Below are 24,406 nucleotides of genomic sequence, written 5' to 3' on the forward strand. Positions count from 1 at the left end.
AATTGGACTATACATATATTGTATACACGCAGCAATAATCCAATTGATTTCAAAATATTAGAGATACTAAAAGGAGTGTATACTGTCATCTAAAGATACATCTTTAGTAGCCTAGGGTCAAAGTACGTACTAGACTGGTGATACAAGCTTATTCAATGAGGCAAAATGATGATCCAATAACTCTGGGCAATAATGTCAGTGTGGCTACACAAATTTTTCATCTTGCTTTAAGATTCTAGCAAGTTTTATGAGTATCTATTCAAGTTTTTGTATATTTCTATTTTTTGATTTTATGTGGGTTTTTTATTGCTTAATTTGAAAAACTAGCAACTGGTGACAAAAGTTTTGAATTCATACTACACAATTTGTGCTTTCTTTTTCAGACATAAATGGACAACATAAATGAATCAAAAATTCTCATAAACTACTGACTCAAATCGAATGCAGCTCTTAGCAAAATGGGTGTGTCACAAAAGTCCCAAGTTACTCACATATAAATTCACAGGCCACAGCCATAGAAGCTGAGGGAGTATCCCATCGTGCATAGCAGTCTATCTGCATGCTCCATAGCAAATGTATACAAAATATAATCAAGAGCCGCTTAGATATTGAGAGCTATTGATAGATTCACAATACTCTAGGGGTGATATTTTTTCAAACAAAAGTCTAAGCTCCCCTGATTTAAATGAGTAATTGAAAGTTGAAGTGAGGGATTTTGTGTACATTTTCTATGGCACATTCAGTTCTATTATGGCACCGCAAAGCATAATGGGATACTCCCTTCAGCTGCTGTGGGCCACAGCCACAAAGCATACTTGGTGTAAACACTGCTCCAACTCACTGATGCTATGAAGTGCTGCTTTGAGGTTACATTATTTGTCAGAAATGTTCAATTCTGGTTTATATGTTATTAAGACTGACAATTGAATCTCAATCATGCTCACAGAGATTACACCCATGTCTATAACACTAGGGTAAATCCACCATATTGCAGTGTCACTCATGGGGGAAAAATAGTGTACCTCCAGCAATTGTTGGTTAAAGTACGAAATCAAATGATACTTGTTATAAGCTTGAGTGCTACGAAGGCTAGTGCAATGTAGTGCTTATTATAGATACAATGCATTTATGCAGTATGCAAACAAGAATGCACTTTAAATCAAAATTGACTGGAGGAACACTATTTTGCAGTCCATAAGCGACAGGTGGAGTCTGTCCTCTTTTGGTATAATTTCATGGGACACAATTCTTTAACCAAATAGTCACAGAACATCCTTCATTGTCCTCTGATGTAATGGCTATGATCATTAAATGGTAGTTACGTTTTGTACTTACCCCAACTGCATCCACTTTGTAGCTCAACATATCCTCCATTTTGGTGGCCATATCTCTCACCAATTGCAATCCATCAATCGTGTCTATCCTCACAGTATCCTTGTGTTTTTCTTCAAATTCCTATTGAATAATAAGAAAATAAATCACATAATTAGAGCAACATAGTAACACCAGCAAACAAACAAAAAAAATGTTTTCAGAACATTTTTTTGAATGTTTCGAAATACATCAAAGCATTTTAACATTTAAAATTTAAAGACCATAAAACCGTTGCAAAACATTTTGTATCAAAAATACTATCATAATATTTTTTATAAATGTAGACAAAATGTTACTGCAAAATTTTTTTGCAAAACATTTTGAAAGAATTCATTCTGTTAATGTGTAAATAACATTAGTTTCAAAAGTTTTGTGCAAAAAAAATGTTCTCAAAAAACACTTTCCTAATCATGCTAATTGCAACCTTCCTGTTTCCATTTGCTCAGACAGAAACAAGCGAAACCTATCTGAGACGAATATACCTACACCTGTAGGTATATTCGTCTCAGAACCTATCCAGGGTTCAAGGACTGTGGGAACCCTGCCTATCAGGTTTGCACTAACATTAATTTGGTTCTCTTTGTTGCAGCTTATACGAACCAGGAGCTGATTTTTATCTTGACTGCTCAAAAATGAAAATATCTAAATTTCGGCATATCAAGGGAAATAAGTCTTATGTCAACAATATTCAATTTCATATTTTTTTAAGTATGCTACGTTTTGATTAAACAACATGAAAATTTAATTTCTGGTAACCAAGTTATAGGCAATGTATAAGTTGCTGAAAAAAGCACATTTTGCCAATAACTCAAATCAATGTTAATGACATAAGACTCTTTCCATTGATGATCAAATAACACCTTTGCTACGAAGTATAACATTCTTACATGACTAATAAAACCTATCTTTATGAAAACAACATTTCAATAATTTGTTTTCATATTGTGCTTAAATTAATTTTATGTTCCCAACAATATTCTGTAGATATTTTCAGCATTTTTTTACTGGCATACGATGAAATGTACCAACAGGTTGTGATGTACCGACAGGCCATCGGGACCGCAGGCACTGCCCCTACTTGGTAAAGCCACTGGCTTTAGGAACAGACACACTGATTCAACAAATGTCTTCCTAATTTAAGTAAATACAAGTCACAAAGTGAAAACAAATAAAACATCCAAACATGAAGTTATTTCTGTTTACCATCCCCCTGCAACATAAGATAAAAACACAGTACTATGAAATTGCAAATCAAATAGTGAAAACCTGACTCCTCCCCTCACTATCATCTAAAGATAGAGCAGAGCAAGAAAACAAGAACAACTGTGGCTCTAAGCTACAACAAACTGTGTTAAAACGAGACAAAAACCAAACAGGGAAAGAAGTTTCCCTAAAGATACTTTCAACAGACCAAACCGGAGAAGGAAATACAATTAACTGTTTTAACATTTGAGTCACATTCAAGCCCAGAAACAGGTGTGGGGTAGGTTATATATTGGAATGTTTGCAGTTGATTTCATTATGTACTCCATGGCTGCCGGCCAGGCAGTATAGCTATACCACTGGATCATGGCCTACTTCTACCGCACAGATATGTTGTTTGTACTGCAACATATAACCAGACATATTTCATATTTCCTCATCTTGTACCAATGATAACATGTGTTAAGGGTATAGGTCGTCTGCAGCAATCATAATAGAAGGTGGCAATGCTTATGTTATACTTTGATTACATCTGAAATTCAATTGCAGCAGATATGGTCCCCTCAAGTGTAGCTGTATCAACAACATATGAATGCCTGTCATTTTGGAGATATGCATCAAGATATCTACATAGAAATACACCTCTAATTTGTCTTTTCAGAATATTTTATAGGAGTTCGAGGATGGATATAGATGTTATATTTAAGCCATATTTATAGCATAATTTGAATGGTTGCATGCATGTAAAACATTTTAACCAAAAGGTGGATATTATGTGGATTTTGGTGCATACGTTTACAGATGGCGTGCGAGTCCAATGATGTGACATATTTTAATGTACATTTTAGAGGAGCGTGGTTCAATTTTTTCATATTCTATTTTTAGGCCTATCATAAAAATAATGTGTCCAAATTTTGAGTTATATATTGCTCCAGTAGTTTTGATATGAGAAAAACCATGTATAACAATGCCTCATTAGTACATATACTTCTGGTGTGGTTTCCACAATTCACCACAGTTTTGTTCACACCATCTAATAAAACATATCTGAGGTGATGAATTTTACTGAGGTGATACCAGCTTTCTTCTGATACCAAAATGTTTGTTTTAAAGAAGACAAATGAGGGATGAGGCTGTCAATTAGGTCAAGAACCTTTAATAAGCATGGCTAACAAAGAAGCCCTTCTCCTCAGACATGACCAGACTATAATTTCTTTCCTTACTTTTGATATGACAGCAGACGAGTTAAAAATATCTCAGACAGGTAACTCATGTGCAATGATCATAATTGCTTTGTTGCCAATAGAAAAAAAATAAAATTATAAAGTGCTTTACTGCCAAGATTACCCTCATACAACAATGCAGGTTTATTCTGACATTGTGTTTGAATCCCAATATGGCTGCTTCCTTTCACTTGTCAACCAACTTCAGCAGATGAGGCTCCTTGAAAATGTGCTTGTGTAAACAAAAAATGAGCACCATTTTGTAGAATGATTATTTGACTATTATAATAATATGATTCTATCAATCAAACTCCAGCACATCTCATTATTGGTTAGTAACTAGGATGGTGCCTTCCCTAGTTATGTGATACTAACCCATATCATGGGGGATATGATTGACAGGAGGGCCATGGCATGGGGGATATGATTGACAGGATTGCCATATGCGAACTAGTTTAGTTATTTCTGGCTTTTATCATAAGCTTATTGTAGTCAGTATCTACGTGGTGTTTTGTGAACATGCAGCAACATCTACTTATTGGTTCAAGCAAAATGATCAAAATGTTCCTTGATTCACAACTAATATTCATTATCAATACCACAACTTCATCCACCTCTGACATGTTCCTCACTTGCCTTTATGGTCACATTTGCTCATTAGTACTATATCTTTTTTCCCTATGTGATGAGATGAAAATACCTAAAGGAATTGGTAGCGCAGCTCTTGCAAATGTTACCATGTTATTTACCAATGTGTATTTTTCCAGGTCTGTTACGAATGTGGTCACTGTTAGCGTGCATCAATTCACACTGATATGGTTATAACTGTGATTCAGAAATTATGCTTATTTTAAAATTATGTTTCTGTACTAGTTTGTGAATAATGTTGTTTTTAATATCAAGCATATGATACATATAAAACTATAAATAGCCTAAATTAAACAAAAGTGTCATTTTGTGGTAAAAAATCAAAGAATCCAAAAGAATAAGAAAAAATTGTGTTTAATTCACAAGAAAGTGACTTGTTATATAGCTTTCCTTTATTTTGAACTAGTTTAAGATCATGTCAATAAAAATTGTGATCAAATTTTTGTCGGATGGATTAGATTCTTTAATTAATTAAGCAAGTTGGTTGATCTGAGTGCGCGCATAAAGCCATAACAGTCTACAGATTCAGCTCATTGCATGTGCATAATTCAGGCAGTGCTGCCAATTAATCCCTTTCGGTATTCTCATCTCAGGTATGTACCATAATGTCAATACAGAAGTGGAGTCTTGATTGGTTAATTAAAACAAGTCATGAAAAAAATGCCACTTCACTTACTGAACAAGCAAAATATCATCACATGTCACTTGAAAGATCTTTTTTTCGCAAGAGATAGCCAGGGCGCACACTTCGCCGTGTGTGAACGGACTCTGATGACAAGGGCTGTTGTAAGCTCAAATACCAGCAGGAAATAGGTGTGTTTATCAACCTAGCTCAATTGTACTAGATAAGACCAGAATACATGATGCAAACCCATTGAGCATTCAATTTGAATGAAGCTTTCTTGCTTTTCACAGTTTAACAAAAAAAACAAGGAACGCATGATATACCTTACTCTTTTTGGTACGTGCAAACAGCTCTCAGGCAGGGCTAAAATGGGCAAAACCAATTACACATATTGCACCGAGCAAAGCAACATGATCTGACCTGACCTAGATCAAAATGGCTGCAGAATGGTGAAAATGTACTTTTTGTTATCAGCAGAGAATGAATGCCATTGGATATTCCAGCACTTAAGATCTGTGGGTTGTTTGTCACGTGCAAAAGAACTAAAAGGCCAACAAATGCATGCTTTGCTAAGATGTGCAATGAATACAAGATAGAGTTTAGCTTTACTTCTCCCATGTTAGCTTCAACCTAATGGACAACAGCCAACAGTAAGTTCACTAAGTACTTTGATGAAACTTTAAAACGTGTTGAAAATCCTTTTAACATGCTGAGGCACATATTATAATTCTTATAAGGTCTTTGTGGCAGTGGGACTAGCACTGAAACTTTGCTAAGCATGAGTAATGAATTGTAAGTAATGTCATTCTCCATGTTTGATCTTTAAGATGCACATTGTTAACTGGACAAATGTTTGCACCACAAATTTAACTTTACAAAGTTGAGTACAAATTTTTAGAAGTCCACACAAAACTTTTGTGTTATATATTTGACAGAGTTGATAATTTTTTTAATTTTAATCGATTGTAGAAGATTTAAATCGATTTTTTATATTTTTATTCCAAGAACTGCTATACCCAATGATAAATTAAAAAGAGACCAGTGGAATGCTAGACATGTGCCCAATCCTATCAGGTATTTACAAAAATTCAAAACCTGTTTTTACATGTGAAAATTTCAAAGAAAAAAATTGGCTAAAATCATAGGAAAAAAACTGTTGAATTCTGCACCATGAAGATGAATAGATAAAATGTCATCATAGAGGTATTGTAATTGTATCCAAAAGTTGTAGAAGTATTAGAAATGAAGTAAAACAGTCAATTTAAGAAAGAAAATAACTTAGTCTATTGATTAAAGTTGATTTAAATCATTGTTTAAAAAAAAAAATCAAGTGATTTAAATCGTGATTTAAATCGGTATGATTTAAATCAAACAACCCTGATATTTGAGAGTTTAACCAAAGTGCACATTAGTATCCATTGGCTCACCTATTCTGAATTATGATGTGCCATAGGATTTGTGTTGTGTTCATTTCGATCAGTGGTTCATAACAAAGAAAGCGCGAGCCAGTTCACCTAGCAATGGTCATACCGTAAAACCTTGTCTACAAGCATATAAGAGTGCTTCTGATGAAAGCTAAATTAATCCAGGCACCATTATGGAGTTTGAGCAAATAAATTACAGATCCAAGCATATACAAACAAGTATTATTGTAATCTATTGTCTTGGCATATTTACGCATGTATCGTATTAACTTAGCTTTCATCAAAAACACTATATAATATGCTTGTAGACGAGGTCTTACGGTATTCTATAATGAATAATGAAGTACTGTGCATGTTCTGTGGTGTGAGTATGTGTACTTGAGTATACCACTATTACACTTGTTTTATCAGTATGAAAAACAAACAATTGTTTGTTTTCACAGTAATAGACTGTGACAGACCTACAGATGATTATCAGCTCTAATAAACACACATGTGACAACTATACAAGTATAAACCCACTACGGATGCACGCAAGCACTTCCTTCATACTTGTACAAACCTGCTATGCAGTATATGCAATTAGAGCAGCGGCATTTTATTTCAATAGAGAGAACTCGTCTTGCCATTTGCCAATAAGTGGAGCTAGATTTAACAACTTACAAACCCCAGGGATGTTATCATTGTAGGGAAAGGAAAAAACACATGCCTGGTTCTGTCCCCTTATGTGATGCCATGTCTCCATAGACAGCCATTTTGGAAGATAAGGAGGCTATACCAACATTAATGAAGTAATCACATCATCCCATATACATCGCTAATACGTGTCTTAGATGATATCTAAGTAAAATCATAATTATCGGTTTTACGAGTAGGAAGACAATCCACTTAAATACCACATAAATTACACAACGTGTTGTTCTAAATACCAAGCAACTCAAGTTTCTCATTAGCATATATTCTTGTCTCTTTTAATTCTTGCATCATATAAACTCCTTTAAAGCAGTATTTTCATGGCATCAAATTTTGTTGATTGGAAAGAACCATCATTTTTGTGGCATGTAATTTTTCAAAATTGATAACATTTCCTTTAAGGCCACATTCTTCAAGGCGATCACAAAAATTTCAAGAATCCATGTCACTTGTGAAGTTTGCATAAATTTTCAAGTATGTGAACATATCATGCATGATAGTATATAGTTACAGATGTTATCCACAGTATTTCAGGCAATAACCATTAAAGGGGGTAACCATATTGGTTTAGGATATGGATTTTCTACAAACTTACGTACAATGTCAAATATCCCTTCTGTGCAGCCATATAAAACGTGAACATTTTCAGTGCAATAATGTGAATAATTGGTACAATTAGCATGCCAATAAATTATATTGGTATGTGCGAATTGCGTTGTGGTCTCAATAATATTGTAAACAGCAAACATGCGAAGGTATGCCGTATTACTACTTCATTTTAGAATTTATTTTAAGAAAAAAACAGTTGTTTTATGTCAAGTTTACTTTCATGTTGTTTGATCTTTGTTTAGGGGCAAAAGTACCTTGCCAGAAAAATGGTCTAAGGAGTCAGTTGTCCTCTTTCCAACCTTAGGCCTAAAAATAATTGTTTGATTGGCGTAACCCAACCAACCCTAAAAATAGGCCCGAGACTAATTTTCTTATATTTTTGCAAAATAAATGCAAAAAAAATTGAAATTGAATTATAAAAAAAAGTTCCAATTTTCGCAATTTACAGCTTAAAATGTGTGTAAAAAAAACGTTTTTTTTTAAAATAAATTGCCGACCGACCTACCCTAATTTTTTTTTATGTTACGCCAATCAAACAATTTATTTTAGGCCTTAGCAATGTCAATAATAACACATTTATGTATAGCTTATTCATGCACCTTTCTAATTTAACAATTGCTACTATCCATCACATGTAATTAAGTAAACCTATAATCCACTGTAAAGGTTTAATTATACCTTGCACAATGCTAGTCACTCCTAACAAAAAGTACACCTCATATTAAAAAAGGTCACATCAATTAGTTATTGTGTTCATTTGATACACTACTTCAAATTGAATTAATAATTCTGTTAAATAAATGCAAGTCAAGATGATTGAGACATTTGACCTTGCCTAGCAAGAATGTTAATTTCATTAAGGTAAATATTTACCCTATGCAAAGTGGTGCAAGAATAACTATCTAAGCTATCTACTGAAGATAGCAACCAATTATAATTATTCAGTTATACCTCAATTACAGTGTACATTGTAGGTATAGATCTTGTCATATAAATGGCAGCAAGGATAAGAATCTATATTAATTAAGCATGTGTAAGTGCATTATTTCTATGGATTTCCCTTCAATAAATAGCTGGAAATTATTAACAAACCTCATATCAGTTTTGTAGCTAGCCTATTAAGAATATAATGCCTGTTAAAAATGTGATTAACCCTATTTGCTATCTCTCCAATCAAAAATATGAGGGAAAATTACACAGCAACAAATTCTCTTTATAGATTAAGGAAACAGTGGAGAGTTGTCTCTCTTTGTATCTGTCTGTGTCTATCTAAGTGTCTGTGTGTTCTCACGAGGCTATGCTTGTGTGCCTTTTTTGAGTACATGACTAGCTTGTGTGTCGATTTTTTCTTGTGTGTCTAGGCACAGAAGCAAGATCTTGCAGGGGGTATAGAGGGGGTGTAGAGGTCATTTTTAAAGGTATTGAAAAAGGCACACAAGCAACAACCAGTCTGGGCAACAAAAAAGACACACAAGATGGAAAAAAAGACACACAAGAGGTCCGTCAGGCGTCCGTCGGGTTAAAAAGACACACAAGAAAAGTCACACAAGTCTCACAGACATACAAGTAGGGGTGCGTGAGTATGGGTGTCTGTCTGTCTGACTCTGATGTTCACTCACTCTCACTGTTGTAAATTTGAAGACAATAAGACACTTTTACTGCTCTGAACTGCAAAATTAATCATTTCCCTTTCACAAGATGTCATGAACATTTTAGCAAGTATGGAACCGATCATTTTTTTCCACACACCCTTTCTTAATATTGAAATGATCATGAAGTTAATATGAAAAAGATGTCTCTTTGGTATTTAAGAAATTGCTTAAAAATTGTCTCGTTTTTTAAAACTAAAAATATTACACAACATTATTGGATTATTGAGCATCTGCACGTCATTAGAACGTCCATTAAGTACGCCGGATATGCATTTAATTTTACAATGCTTTTAAGAATTTTTAAAACCAACATGAAATTGATGGATTGCAGATCTGCTGCCGTACTGTCATTAAAAAGCAAACATAATTTTTACCAAACAGAGTTGAGTAATTATACATCCAAAATGATTACCATCCACAATCCATTTGTCGTGAATAAAATTGATACCATTCTTAATGTCACTTGAAATTCTTGCAAAGTTAAAAAGAAGAGACAAAGTGAAAGAGAACATTCCAAATCATATTATCATCACATTTAAAAAATATTTGGATGTAATTCCTACTCAAATTATGGCTAATTCCGCATAAAACTGAACCTGCATGTAAAACAATAACAACACCAATCAGAACTTGAGCAGAAAACACTGTCCTAAATGATATCATATTAATATGCATATATATATAGACACACCAAAACATGTCTACCACCTTCTGAGAGCTACAAAACATCTGTAAATTCAATATTAGCCTAAGCCATCTTTGGAAGCCAGGGACTTCTGGATTAAAGTGATATGGAATTTCTGTTATCTATGTAGTATTAATGAATAACAACAGCCTGGACCTGATCTACATGTATGCAGGTGTATTAACTCAGGAGCTTTGTCAGTTGATTAATTACAATAAACACATATGCAGCTGTCATCCAAACAAAAAATCTGCAAAGATTCAATGATTTATTTACATCCCTCTTTACTGTACTTCCAGTTAAAGCTATCTACCTGAGATAGCATATAAGCTATTAAAAGTTTGTGTCTCACTGTTACAAAACTTTATTAATGTCAAAGGAGTTGTGGCTATCTACCTAACAGTCATTCAGAACAAAAACTTATGGCTATCTTCCCAAGATAGCATCAGCTATATTAAGTTATGGCTAACAGCTTTTAAAGATAGGTTATATGAAGTCTTGTCTCATATGGCGACCTATAATGTAAGATAGCATATCAGCTATTGAAAACTCTTGTCTCAAGTTACCACAACTTATGGCTACCTATGTAAGAGAGCATATCAGCTATTGAGAATGTTTCACTCTGCCTACCATGTCAACTGTTTGTCTCACTACATTCACCAGAAAAGCTATCTGCCAAAAATAGCAATGGAGTCATTTGTGTAACACTATTTATATCACCTCGGTATAATGCAATCTATAATGAACCATAAATCATCAGTCTGTTATGGGGTAATGCTAATCAGTCTGTTATGGGGTAATACTAATCAGTCTGTTATGGGGTAACACCAAACAGTCTGTTATGGGGTAATAATTAATCACCTCTTGAGGTTAATTAATTAGTTTGCTCTAATTAATTAGTTTATTAATAATTTACTGAAGATAGCACCTCACATTATATGCTGATATATTACATGAATAACTTGCTATCTACTGAAGACAGCACATCACATTATCTGCTGATATATTACATGAATAACTTGCTATCTAGTGAAGATAGTACCTCACATTACCTGCTGATATATAACATGAATATCTTGTAATATGTATAAATCAGGTAATATGATGTTATAAGGTACTATCTTCAGTAGATAGTACCTCACATTATCTGCTGATATATCACATGAATATCTTGCTATCTACTGAAGATAGTACTTCACATTACCTGCTGATATATCATATGAATATCTTGCTATCTACTGAAGATAGTACTTCACATTACCTGCTGATATATCACATGAATATCTTGCTATCTACTGAAGATAGTACTTCACATTACCTGCTGATATATCATATGAATATCTTGCTATCTACTGAAGATAGTACTTCACATTATCTGCTGATATATCATATGAATATCTTGCTATCTACTGAAGATAGTACTTCACATTATCTGCTGATATATCATATGAATATCTTGCTATCTACTGAAGATAGTACTTCACATTATCTGCTGATATATCATATGAATAACTTGCTATCTACTGAAGATAGTACTTCACATTATCTGCTGATATATCATATGAATATCTTGCTATCTACTGAAGATAGTACTTCACATTATCTGCTGATATATCATATGAATATCTTGCTATCTACTGAAGATAGTACTTCACATTATCTGCTGATATATCATATGAATATCTTGCTATCTACTGAAGATAGTACTTCACATTATCTGCTGATATATCATATGAATATCTTGCTATCTACTGAAGATAGTACTTCACATTATCTGCTGATATATCATATGAATATCTTGCTATCTACTGAAGATAGTACTTCACATTACCTGCTGATATATCACATGAATAACTTGCTATCTACTGAAGATAGCACCTCAGATTATATGCTGATATATAACATGAATATCTTGCTATTCAATGAAGACAGCACATCACATTATTTGTCAATATACCACATGGATATCTTGCTATCTACTAAAGATAATATCCAATTATCTGCTGATATATCACATGAATATCTTGCTATCTACTGAAGATAGTACTTCACATTATGAATATCTTGCTATCTACTGAAGATAGTACTTCACATTATCTGCTGATATATCATATGAATATCTTGCTATCTACTGAAGATAGTACTTCACATTATCTGCTGATATATATGAATATCTTGCTATCTACTGAAGATAGTACTTCACATTATCTGCTGATATATCATATGAATAACTTGCTATCTACTGAAGATAGTACTTCACATTATCTGCTGATATATCATATGAATATCTTGCTATCTACTGAAGATAGTACTTCACATTATCTGCTGATATATCACATGAATATCTTGCTATCTACTGAAGATAGTACTTCACATTATCTGCTGATATATCACATGAATATCTTGCTATCTACTGAAGATAGTACTTCACATTATCTGCTGATATATCACATGAATATCTTGCTATCTACTGAAGATAGTACTTCACATTATCTGCTGATATATCATATGAATATCTAGCTATCTACTGAAGATAGTACTTCACATTATCTGCTGATATATCATATGAATATCTTGCTATCTACTGAAGATAGTACTTCACATTATCTGCTGATATATCATATGAATAACTTGCTATCTACTGAAGATAGTACTTCACATTATCTGCTGATATATCATATGAATATCTTGCTATCTACTGAAGATAGTACTTCACATTATCTGCTGATATATCACATGAATATCTTGCTATCTACTGAAGATAGTACTTCACATTATCTGCTGATATATCACATGAATATCTTGCTATCTACTGAAGATAGTACTTCACATTATCTGCTGATATATCATATGAATATCTTGCTATCTACTGAAGATAGTACTTCACATTATCTGCTGATATATCATATGAATATCTTGCTATCTACTGAAGATAGTACTTCACATTATCTGCTGATATATCATATGAATATCTTGCTATCTACTGAAGATAGTACTTCACATTATCTGCTGATATATCATATGAATATCTTGCTATCTACTGAAGATAGTACTTCACATTATCTGCTGATATATCATATGAATAACTTGCTATCTACTGAAGATAGTACTTCACATTATCTGCTGATATATCATATGAATAACTTGCTATCTACTGAAGATAGTACTTCACATTATCTGCTGATATATCATATGAATATCTTGCTATCTACTGAATATAGTACTTCACATTATCTGCTGATATATCATATGAATATCTTGCTATCTACTGAAGATAGTACTTCACATTATCTGCTGATATATCATATGAATATCTTGCTATCTACTGAAGATAGTACTTCACATTATCTGCTGATATATCACATGAATATCTTGCTATCTACTGAAGATAGTACTTCACATTATCTGCTGATATATCACATGAATATCTTGCTATCTACTGAAGATAGTACTTCACATTATCTGCTGATATATCATATGAATAACTTGCTATCTACTGAAGATAGTACTTCACATTATCTGCTGATATATCATATGAATATCTTGCTATCTACTGAAGATAGTACTTCACATTATCTGCTGATATATCATATGAATATCTTGCTATCTACTGAAGATAGTACTTCACATTATCTGCTGATATATCATATGAATAACTTGCTATCTACTGAAGATAGTACTTCACATTATCTGCTGATATATCATATGAATATCTTGCTATCTACTGAAGATAGTACTTCACATTATCTGCTGATATATCATATGAATATCTTGCTATCTACTGAAGATAGTACTTCACATTATCTGCTGATATATCATATGAATATCTTGCTATCTACTGAAGATAATATCCAATTATCTGCTGATATATCATATGAATATCTTGCTATCTACTGAAGATAGTACTTCACATTATCTGCTGATATATCATATGAATATCTTGCTATCTACTGAAGATAGTACTTCACATTATCTGCTGATATATCATATGAATATCTTGCTAGCTACTGAAGATAGTACTTCACATTATCTGCTGATATATCATATGAATATCTTGCTATCTACTGAAGATAGTACTTCACATTACCTGCTGATATATCACATGAATAACTTGCTATCTACTGAAGATAGCACCTCAGATTATATGCTGATATATAACATGAATATCTTGCTATTCAATGAAGACAGCACATCACATTATTTGTCAATATACCACATGGATATCTTGCTATCTACTAAAGATAATATCCAATTACCTGCTGATACATCACATGAATATCTTGCTATCTACTAAAGATAATATCCAATTACCTGCTGATACATCACATGAATATCTTGCTATCTACTGAAGATAGTACTGCATATTATCTGTTGATTTCAAGCTTTCTCTAGAACGGAAAGTAACATACCATGTTACTTCCAACGATATCATAAATCACATGAATACATCCCCTGAAGATAAATTAATGGCACAATACAGCATACATATGAATTGCTTGCTATCTACAGACATTATCATATTTCATAAATGACTAAGTACATCTTTCTTGCTATGCATGCCTACATACTTTTATGAAATTTCTAACTACCAAAATATGTGATCATACACTCTGCTAAAGACAACCCCCTTTAATCCACTTGGGACATCACTATTCAAGAATGTTGTCATCATCATAATTATCAATCCTACACTCTCATCAAATGTAGTATTGATAAATAAATAACAGCAGACACAGGCTTCTTACTTGCAAGGCAGGTGTTTATATTAACCAGTCTGCTCACAAGTTAAAATGTTGTATCTACAAGCAAGTAACACAGCAAATACTGTGTATTTATAATGGAAGCAGGTGGTTTTTGAACCAATCAGTGCCAAAGGTAAAAGGCAGTACCTGTTTGTAATAAGGAAAGCAGATACTACATTTGTACTTAAGAAGGCAGAGTCACTTAGCTATCTACTACCTGATGTGTTAAACTCCGTCATGTCACATTATCTCTCCATCACTTCACAGCTTGTACTTTCATCACATGCAACATTTTGTAATTAAAAAATTAGTCTACAATTAAGTTATTCTTCTATCACTGCTGTACAGTTTGAAATTACAAGCATGAAGAAGTGGGTGCTTAGAGTGAATATTGATATCTAACATTTTTACAAATTCGAATGTATTTCTTAACTCAGACAGGTGCATACAGCGGCATGCACTTGGGGTTTACGTCATACTGTTTGTGTGCACTCAACAATAATATTGTCTTAACGCTCGCCAAGTCAATTCATTCACTTAATGTCTAATGCTATTGCTGCGGCACTGTTTGCTTTCCTTATAGTGGCTATGATGAGTTGTCTAAATGTGTTTGAACTCTACTCTAACAGCATGCTGCAGCATGTCAAATGTACTCCTATTGCACAGCAAATTTATGCTCATTTTGTCATTACGACTTCTAAATATTTCATGAATAAATTTTCTAAGGTTAATCTCATCAAATTCATACATAAAGGTGCAAGCTATACAAATTTGGTTTTCTTTATTTAAAAATGTGCTCATTGTACAAAATACCACTAGCAAATTGAGGGGAGGTCACAAGCTCAAGAAAATACCACTTACAAATTGAACGCTCCCTGTAGGGCAAGAATGGTTTAATATAACAAATAATATCTTCAATATCTTTATTACATGTGTGGGTGTGTGTATGGATGAAATTTCACTTTCATACAATTTGTAACTCACATCTTGCCCACATTTTAAAATACAAACTAGAAGCACCAAAGCATCATGTGAATTTTTTACAATGCTAGCAATGACATTTGCTTTAATGATTGATAACATTTTGTTCAAAATCTGTCAAAAAGCACTTTCAGTGTGAAGAATGATGACATAAAATTGCAATTTCCTTAAAGGGATTTTCAGAAATCTGTGAGGACCAGAAAAATCAGTATACTTTTCAGAGGTCTGGCAAAAATGGCTGATAAATCGGAAAAATACCCTTAAAGCATTTTCTTTTCCAAAAAATCAACAAAATATGAAGACAACTGAAAAGTTATGTCTGTCTTTGTGATCATGTCCCTGTTGGATTCGGAATGTCTGGGAAGGTAGAATTTAGATTTATTTCTCTTGATATGAAAATGAAGTGTCTAGCTTAGTCACTGTAGGGGCTAGTTGTAAGGCTAAAAAAACTATATCTCACAGTTTCATCTTGCTAAATGAATGCGCAATGCATTTTTTTGTTGGTTTTTAAAGATTTTTTCACAACTTAATTTTGAATTAAGATGTCATTGCATGTCATTTGCGAGTGTTCAAAAGTACATTAATGTTGGCTCATTTACACAATTGAAGTACAAGTATCAATTATTTTATACCTATAATCAGATCAAGTACATTCAAAATATTTCTCTGAATTTCATGAGTTTACAGCAAAATAAATAAATATGATAATAATTTTACATTTCAGCTAAAACGGAACTGCTAAGAAAAATACACATGAGCTGGGCACTTTTAGAAAGCATTTTTTTTAACCCAAGGGTTAGTACTAGTACTACATTAACTCAGCATTTCAGAATTCTAAAAAATGACATTGGGAAAAGTGTAGTTTAGAATTGACTTGATATCTGATGTCCCTTTAAAGAATAAGCATCTTTACACAATTTGCCAGACAATATGCAAGAAAAAAAATCATGTATATCATACCACTACTTTGGGTTCAATTTATATGTCAGATAAGGCTTCAAGTCACCCATAAATCATACGGAAAACAACTTGACAATATTGATAAATCACATCCAAAAGCTGCAAGCAACACATAAAGCATTGAACACACCAAAGGGTTTAAGACCAAGTCCTTGCTGTAAATTGCAATCACGATGGAGCCAAATATTTGGCCTAGTTCTTCCAATTGGAATTAATTATTCAAAAGATCAAACCACGCTGATCTAGCATGTTATGGTACATGATATTGTGTTTGTTTTCATACATCTTGGATCATAGCTGACAGGTTTAAGACAGTAATACATTCTTTACTGACCTGTATCCTTAATCTGTGAGTAGATTATCTATCCTGATACTCTTGTCTTTTTCTTAATGCAATCAATGGTGACCATCCCACTTAAGGTGGTACTACACCCCTTGATAAATTTGAGACTATTTTTGCATTTTTCTCAAAAAATAATAACACACTGGTAACAAAAGTTATGTATAGGGGTAAGGAATCCAGTTACTACACTGGAATTTCAGTGATTCAAGACAAGCGGTACGTTATTTATGATAAGAAAAGAGGTACCACTAGAATGTACATCATTTAATATATATAATGAACCACTTGTCTTGAATTACTGAAATTTCAGTTAAGTAATTGGATTCCTTGCCCCTATAATATACCTAACTTTTGTTACCAGTGTAGTTATTTTTTGAGAAAAATGCAAAATTAGTCACAACATTTATCAGGGGTGTAGTATCACCTTAAAGCCATAATGTATGAGTTCCGCCAAAATTTCAGTTTTGTTATTCTTTACCCAATATTTTGAAATAATCACTGGATAGTGGAGAGTAGACAAAAGAATTATAGGAAGAGATAATCGGAAGATAAAATATCATGCAAGATTATAAAAGGGTGGTACTTTGAAATTCATTTTTTTAATTTGATGATGAAAATGTGCTGTTTGGCAAAACCACACTCCCTTAAATAATAGGATTGAAGCATGTCTAAAGTCATAATACAAGATCTATTAATATGAAATTGGTTGATTTTTTCAAACCGTTTGTTTGTTTGTTGTTGTTTTTTTGCAATATTTGTAATGTTTCCCAAATGAAATCAGCCAAATTTGTTCTTTGAGCAGGTCTTCAGAGCAATTTTGACATAAAGTCCCCTGTAAAACTCTGTGTTAAACAGCCACAATAGCCAGTGAGGTTTCTTTCACTTTTCCTCATTATGTTGACTAGAAAATGGAGAGAGATCCTTCCTGGCAGTTATTGGTAATATTATTTCAGCACTTTGGGTAATGAATGACAAACTTGAAATTGACCAGAAATCATATATATATATATATATATGGCATTAACACTGCTCATGCTTTGTGTCTTGATATATGTTTCCTTGAAAATACATTTTAGATGATTTAATCGAAATCATCAAAAAACAAAAGCAAAGGGTATTTTATTCCCCATGCTGTCTCCTTGCTTTTGCATTTGAAACAAAGACACTGGGAGCTAAATTGGATGAAAATCCTCATAAAAAAGAAATATTTGTAGCTCATGAGCCAATCAGGACTGGAAAACATAAGGAATGCAGAAAACAAATATGTGCTACCCAAATAAAGATACAACAAAAATGTGGTAAATGTCACGCTTTGCTGGAAACCTGGTTTCTCTTCTTCTCAGAATTATTTTTCCTGGTCTGGGGCCACTGAAGCCAGAGATAATAGCATAACTTGCCATGTACAAAAATGAAATTGTGTCAATGAAGAAAATTTGTTTGCATATTCTTAAGCTTCCTTGTTGATTTCCAGAAAGTAATGCTGACACACCATCCCACTTGTCTCCACAAAGAAAGTTGACTGTTGTGTACACAAACATGACTGACATGCATCCCACACACACACAAACAATTTTATTATGTATGTTTCTATAATAATAAATAGCCTACAGAGTATATCAGCTAAACCATATGGGAAACCATATTTTGATGGCTGTAGCATTTAAAGGCACATGCACATTATGTACAAGACAGTTTACCAGTTTACCTAATCCAAGAATTGTGCAGCACAACCTCAACCCCAGGTAAATAACGATGTTGTTAGTACAGGCTGGAAACTAACCAATAGAAATTACATCACTTTTTTACTGCAAGTACTGGGGTAGAAAATGATGAATATCTCCCATTATTTTTGGTTTCTATAAAAACCAATTGGCTTTCACAGATGTGACCTTTAACCTTTTCAACACTGATCTGGAATATTTCAGGCATGAGAATGGCCTTTTGAAAATTCCTGAAAAAGCGCATGAATTCTATCTTAAAAGGCCCAAAATAGGCTTTAAAAAAATGCACATTCACATTGCCATTTCACATCTCAAAATCAATATTTCTGAGTTCCGACTGATTTTGCTTGATCGCATCACATATTTTGATGCTCGAATGATCAGTATTTGAAAAAAATCCTCCTGAAAAGGTCTCTTCATATCATAAAAAGAAATATTTAATCAGTTCAATAACCTAATGATTAAGCTTTACTTTTATAATCCAACAAAAGCAAATTTAAAAATCCTGTTTTCAATGGAAGAGCAATTATAAATGAAGTTAATCATGCTGAATTGATCTGTTATACTACAGTTAATTAATGATAAGGTTGACTATCGGAGAAGAGGTTAGCTAAATTAAAAACCAAGATCAATAAAGAATGATAAATTTGAAAAGGATTCTTAAATGAACTTCCTCTACATTGATAAACCCATCAGGAATTTCAAGTGCTTTATCAGATTGCCTTTGCATAATACTACTCTTTCCTCATCACATTTGGAAATTTAATTTCTGCTTCAGCGTAACTCCAATTTAAATGTTTTAATTGAAAGTTGAAACTTTCCCTATGCAGGCACGGAAACCAATTGAATTGATTAACTGCACTGATTAAATGTTCCATGTAATCCAATGCTAGTAATTAATTGAAATATTGAGTGCATTTGTTTTACACACTTCTCGTGCTGCCAAATGGATCAAGTTTGTGCATACTTAACACATAGACTTTGTATAATTTACATAATATGCATCGAGTATGACTTTTATTCATAATAAAATATGCGAAGTATTGAGTTGACTACACATAAAATCCTACTGAATTCTACTTATGCATGTTTTGAACTGATTGTTTTACTCAGAAGAAACTATAGAGTTGCACAAGAGCTTTATGTCATGCACTACCTTAACGCATTTAAAACCAGAGAATTGCTGAGAAAGGTATTCATTAAAAAAAAGTGTTATAGTATGTAAAAATCTGAATTTTGAAATAAATGAGTGCGTCCTCCATAGCAAATGTTACAACTATGACTTTAGATATAGACTGCATTATGGTATGTGACTCTGTAGTTCCCATTTTTTTGAAGTCAAACTTCTATACGTCTCATCGGATGGTAAGAGGATTTCATCAGCAGAAAAACGTAGGATAAGACAATCTCAAGAAGTCCTTCAATAACTCAGATAAAATATTACAGTGAGAAGGATTGTTTACCCAAGAAGATAGCCAAAGATGCCACAAAGCTACCAACATTTCCCACAATTGTTTATAAATTTCTCTCAAAATGCAATTTCCCAAGAAGGAACTTCCTAGATTATATCTTGGTGTAGATTATTCATCCAGTAGCAGGGTTCGATTTACATTGAAAAACTTGCATAGCAATTTTTAGCGAAAATATTATTTAGGTGATGTTCTTATAATATTAGCATATGTTTACATTGTAAAATATTGCTATACAAGCTGATATTTGTGCAGCAGGTTGTCCAAAATTTAGCAAAAATATTATTTAGGTGATGTTCTTATAATATTAGCATATGTTTACATTGTAAAATATTGTTATACAAGCTGATATTTGTGTAGCAAGTTGTCCAAAATGGGGAGTATTTTGCTCCACGACACAAGTTAAATCGAACCAGTGTCCAGAAGTTCAAAACATTATTTTGTAAATTAAATCTAATACTGGAACTAAAATTTGCAACTCACTTTGCTATGTTCCTAGATTCATCACCTCTGTAATAGTGAGCAAAATTTGACTTGTCAGTTACAAGAGCAAAGCTTGCAAATATTTCCTTCTTTGGCCTTTGATTTACCTTTCAAGATCAAGGTGATCCATAAACCTTGTCATTTCATTGCCTTTGTATAGCCCATTCAAAATGGTCCATTGAAATGCTGTGATATTTGGTGCCTCATGCTCCATGTAGATTAACCATCACCTGGTTGGACTTGAAAAAGCAGGTCAAATTATCGCCTGGATGACCTAATGCATGATTGGACTAATCCATACTCAATCTGTCAATTCAAATTGTAGTAAATTAATATCGATTCATGTTACTTCCAATGTACTGATCACGCCGGAAAGATGGGCAGCTGGATGGCCGCCCCGGCCAGACGTGTCTGACCAATTCCGACCTTTGGCATACTTTAAGTAGATGAAGTTGTGTTATTCACAAGTGTCTACCAATTATCGTTAGCTAAGTCTCTTTTGTGAAAGGATACCAACATTTCTCTTTCAATTTCGAATTGAGCAGAAAGGGAAGCCAGCTGATTGATAATTTGAAAGAGGAAACAAATCAGAAATGGTACGCTTGGATCGAACCGGCACAATCAAGGGTAAAGGATCTTTTTAAAATGAATATTCCAAATGTTGATAAGGAAAAGTGGAAACCCTGGTCCTATCATCAAGTGGTATGGGTATTCTTTGTGAAGCATGGTTCAATGTCAAGTTGCACAACTTCAGCTTTTTTTAGCTTAGTCATGACTAGTTGGCACTAACTAGTCATGACTATGATGACTACTTGGAGGATAAAAACAAAATATAAATGCTCATGGTACCTTTTTTTGTAATTTTTATTGAAAAAAAAATCATTGAGGTATGGTTGAATGGTAGAAGCAACAAATAAAATAAACAGACATTATTTGTCTTGTATCATGACTGAAGCATCATTGAAACACTTTTAAAATGCTGCCCAAAGATAAATAATCAAATGCTTAAGACTAATTCAACATTTACATGGATGTTAATTAAACATTCAGTTAGAAGCTATGCAACCCTAGTTCAAAGCCTGAATGTCATCCACATTTCTGATTTCAACACTGTAATTTACACAAAAAGCTAAAGATACTGCAGATAATGGTGAATATTACCAGTGTCATGATGACTCACACATATCAAGATGCCATGAGAACTGTCTCTCATTATGTCATAGTATCTGATATTTGGAATAAGATGGCATATATAGCTACTATAATAAGATGACTTCTATTAACTGATACCACTTGGCATGTTAACTACACCAAAGTCAAGATTATATCTCTATGGAATATCTCTCTGTCACAAACCTGAGTTTATTGGCACCATTACAAGTGAAATGGGACACATGCACAAAACAGGGCACTGTTTTACCTGTACTTACATACTTTTTAGTTAGGCAGAAATCCCAACAGAAAAGCTACTACACACTAAAAACTACGGGGTTATATTTTCCGTGGTCATTTTGAATTGACCACGCTTTGGGGTTGTTTTGACCCTTCAAGGGGTTGTACTGTTTTAATTTGACCACATTCACGAGGTCATTTTAGCCACGATTTAACGTGGTCAAAAAACTTAGTGGTCATTTTGCCGATACCGTCGCGCATTGATATCAGTTTCAATCTTCCGCTTTGAAAATCTCAATTCATAAATGAGTTTAAACATGAGCTGCAATTAATGTTTGTTGATTAATAAATAAAACTAATTTTTTGACCGAAGTTACCTAATTTGTCAACTTCGGCTCACGTGGTCACATCAGCGCCATATTTGTTCTGATTGTGCAGCTCAGCGGATTGTCGTGTGTGCTTGTCTGCATGATGGAATATGAAAAGTTAGTTGAAAAGTGAGACTGCAAGGATGCATAGACCCTTGTCTATGCACGCAGATTCATTCCAATTCCATGCTGTCGTGGCTGGTGTCTTGGCTGCAGTTGTTATAAGCTTATATCATGTAAGCTTATAATACGTGAACTGTTATAGGCGATGATTGGCTGTGTGTGAGTGTGATACACAGATGCATTTTGCAGTTTGCTGTTTATGTAATGCTTTACCTGTGCAGAAACACACTTATGTCCTGGTGGGACCAGCATGACCATAGGCCTACTAAAAAAATCCAAACAACCCCTAAATGTGGTTATTGAGTAACCCTATAAAACAACCCTTTCAAATGGGTCATTTCATTTGACCCCGAAATGAGGTCATTAAGTAACCCAATAATGCAACCCTTTTGAAGGGGTCATTTCATTTGACCCGAAATGTGGTAATATTTTGACCCCAATGGGGTTACTATTTGACCCAAATACGTAGTCATTGCAATGACCCGACCAATGGGGTCAAAATGACCCGTTAGTGGTATGGTGTTTAGTTGATAACTATGTTGGGGTCAAAATGACCCCTGCTTTGGGTCATTTTTTTGACCCCGTAGTTTTAAGTGTGTAGCTTGGCATTTGAGTATTAATTTGGCCCAATTTTACTAGCATATTATGTGCACACAGCGAGCAAACATTTTCAGTTTCATACTATTTGAATAGAAAGTTGATACACATTGGGTTCATTTTGCATGAAGCACACAGAAATTTGACATTTTGCACAATTTTATACCCAAATCAAGGTATTTACTGAATTGTGTATGCGCATTTAAACAGTACTATTAAGAACAAAGAATATTTCTTTTTCTTGTTTTCTTTGAGCTGCCGGGGAGAGGGGCCTCCTAAATTTCTCAAGAAAAATAACAAATATTGGATTCTGAAAATAGAAAGTTCTGTGTATGCATTTTTATACCACTGAGTTTTCACAGTTAGCATACATAATAGAAACATTCATCTGTACTGAAAAATTGCAATTCATCTTCAAAACTCACTTGTGCGTTGTGTGCATAACAGGTGATTTCAAAGAATCAAATTATATGAAACATCTAATTTATTTACAACTGAACTAAAAAGCAATTTGTGACAATATCTGATCAGATTATTGTAAAAGTGCAATACAGATCAAACACAAAAAAATTAACATTATTAAACTTATTTTTTAATTACTTTACATGCTAGGGATGCAAGGATTTTGACAATATCATAGTTACTTGGCAAGTTGATAATAATAATTCAATTTTCAAAATTGCCTCATTTGACCTAGTTGGACCAGCTTGTGTCATATATATCACGTTCACATTATCAAATCTGTCAAGAAATCTTAGACCTTATCAGGATTGATTTACAGGAGTTATATTAGACACATCGGCCTACATTTCTCATAATCCAATTTTGACAAAGCTATAATACACAGATTCCAATTTCACGAACATAGAATCCCGTTTAGCAGCCTTACTGACGTGTTTTCTGACATATATAGCACACAAATTGCCCTTAGCAAAATTTAAGTTCTTCTCATTAAAATGTAAGCTTTTACACATCATGTTCAGTGGTAAAATAATGTGGGCCTGCATTAAAAATTGGGCTGCCATGGTTGTATGGAAAATGCTTTCCCATTCCAATTATGACTCCTTTTGCATTGCAGAGTGGCCAAAACT

General features: G+C 33.4%; 1 protein-coding gene across 1 annotated transcript in view; it reads right to left on the reverse strand.

The window, feature by feature from the left end:
* Positions 1-24,406, reverse strand: part of LOC140149044 (voltage-dependent calcium channel subunit alpha-2/delta-3-like) — a 354,589-nt gene that overhangs the window by 236,898 nt on the left and 93,285 nt on the right. Inside the window, 1 exon segment of the mRNA XM_072171195.1 lies at positions 1,336-1,455. Within this exon segment, the coding sequence (XP_072027296.1) occupies positions 1,336-1,455 (120 nt within the window).

This window comes from Amphiura filiformis, chromosome 3 (assembly GCF_039555335.1).
Source record: "Amphiura filiformis chromosome 3, Afil_fr2py, whole genome shotgun sequence".
NCBI lineage: Eukaryota > Metazoa > Echinodermata > Ophiuroidea > Amphilepidida > Amphiuridae > Amphiura > Amphiura filiformis.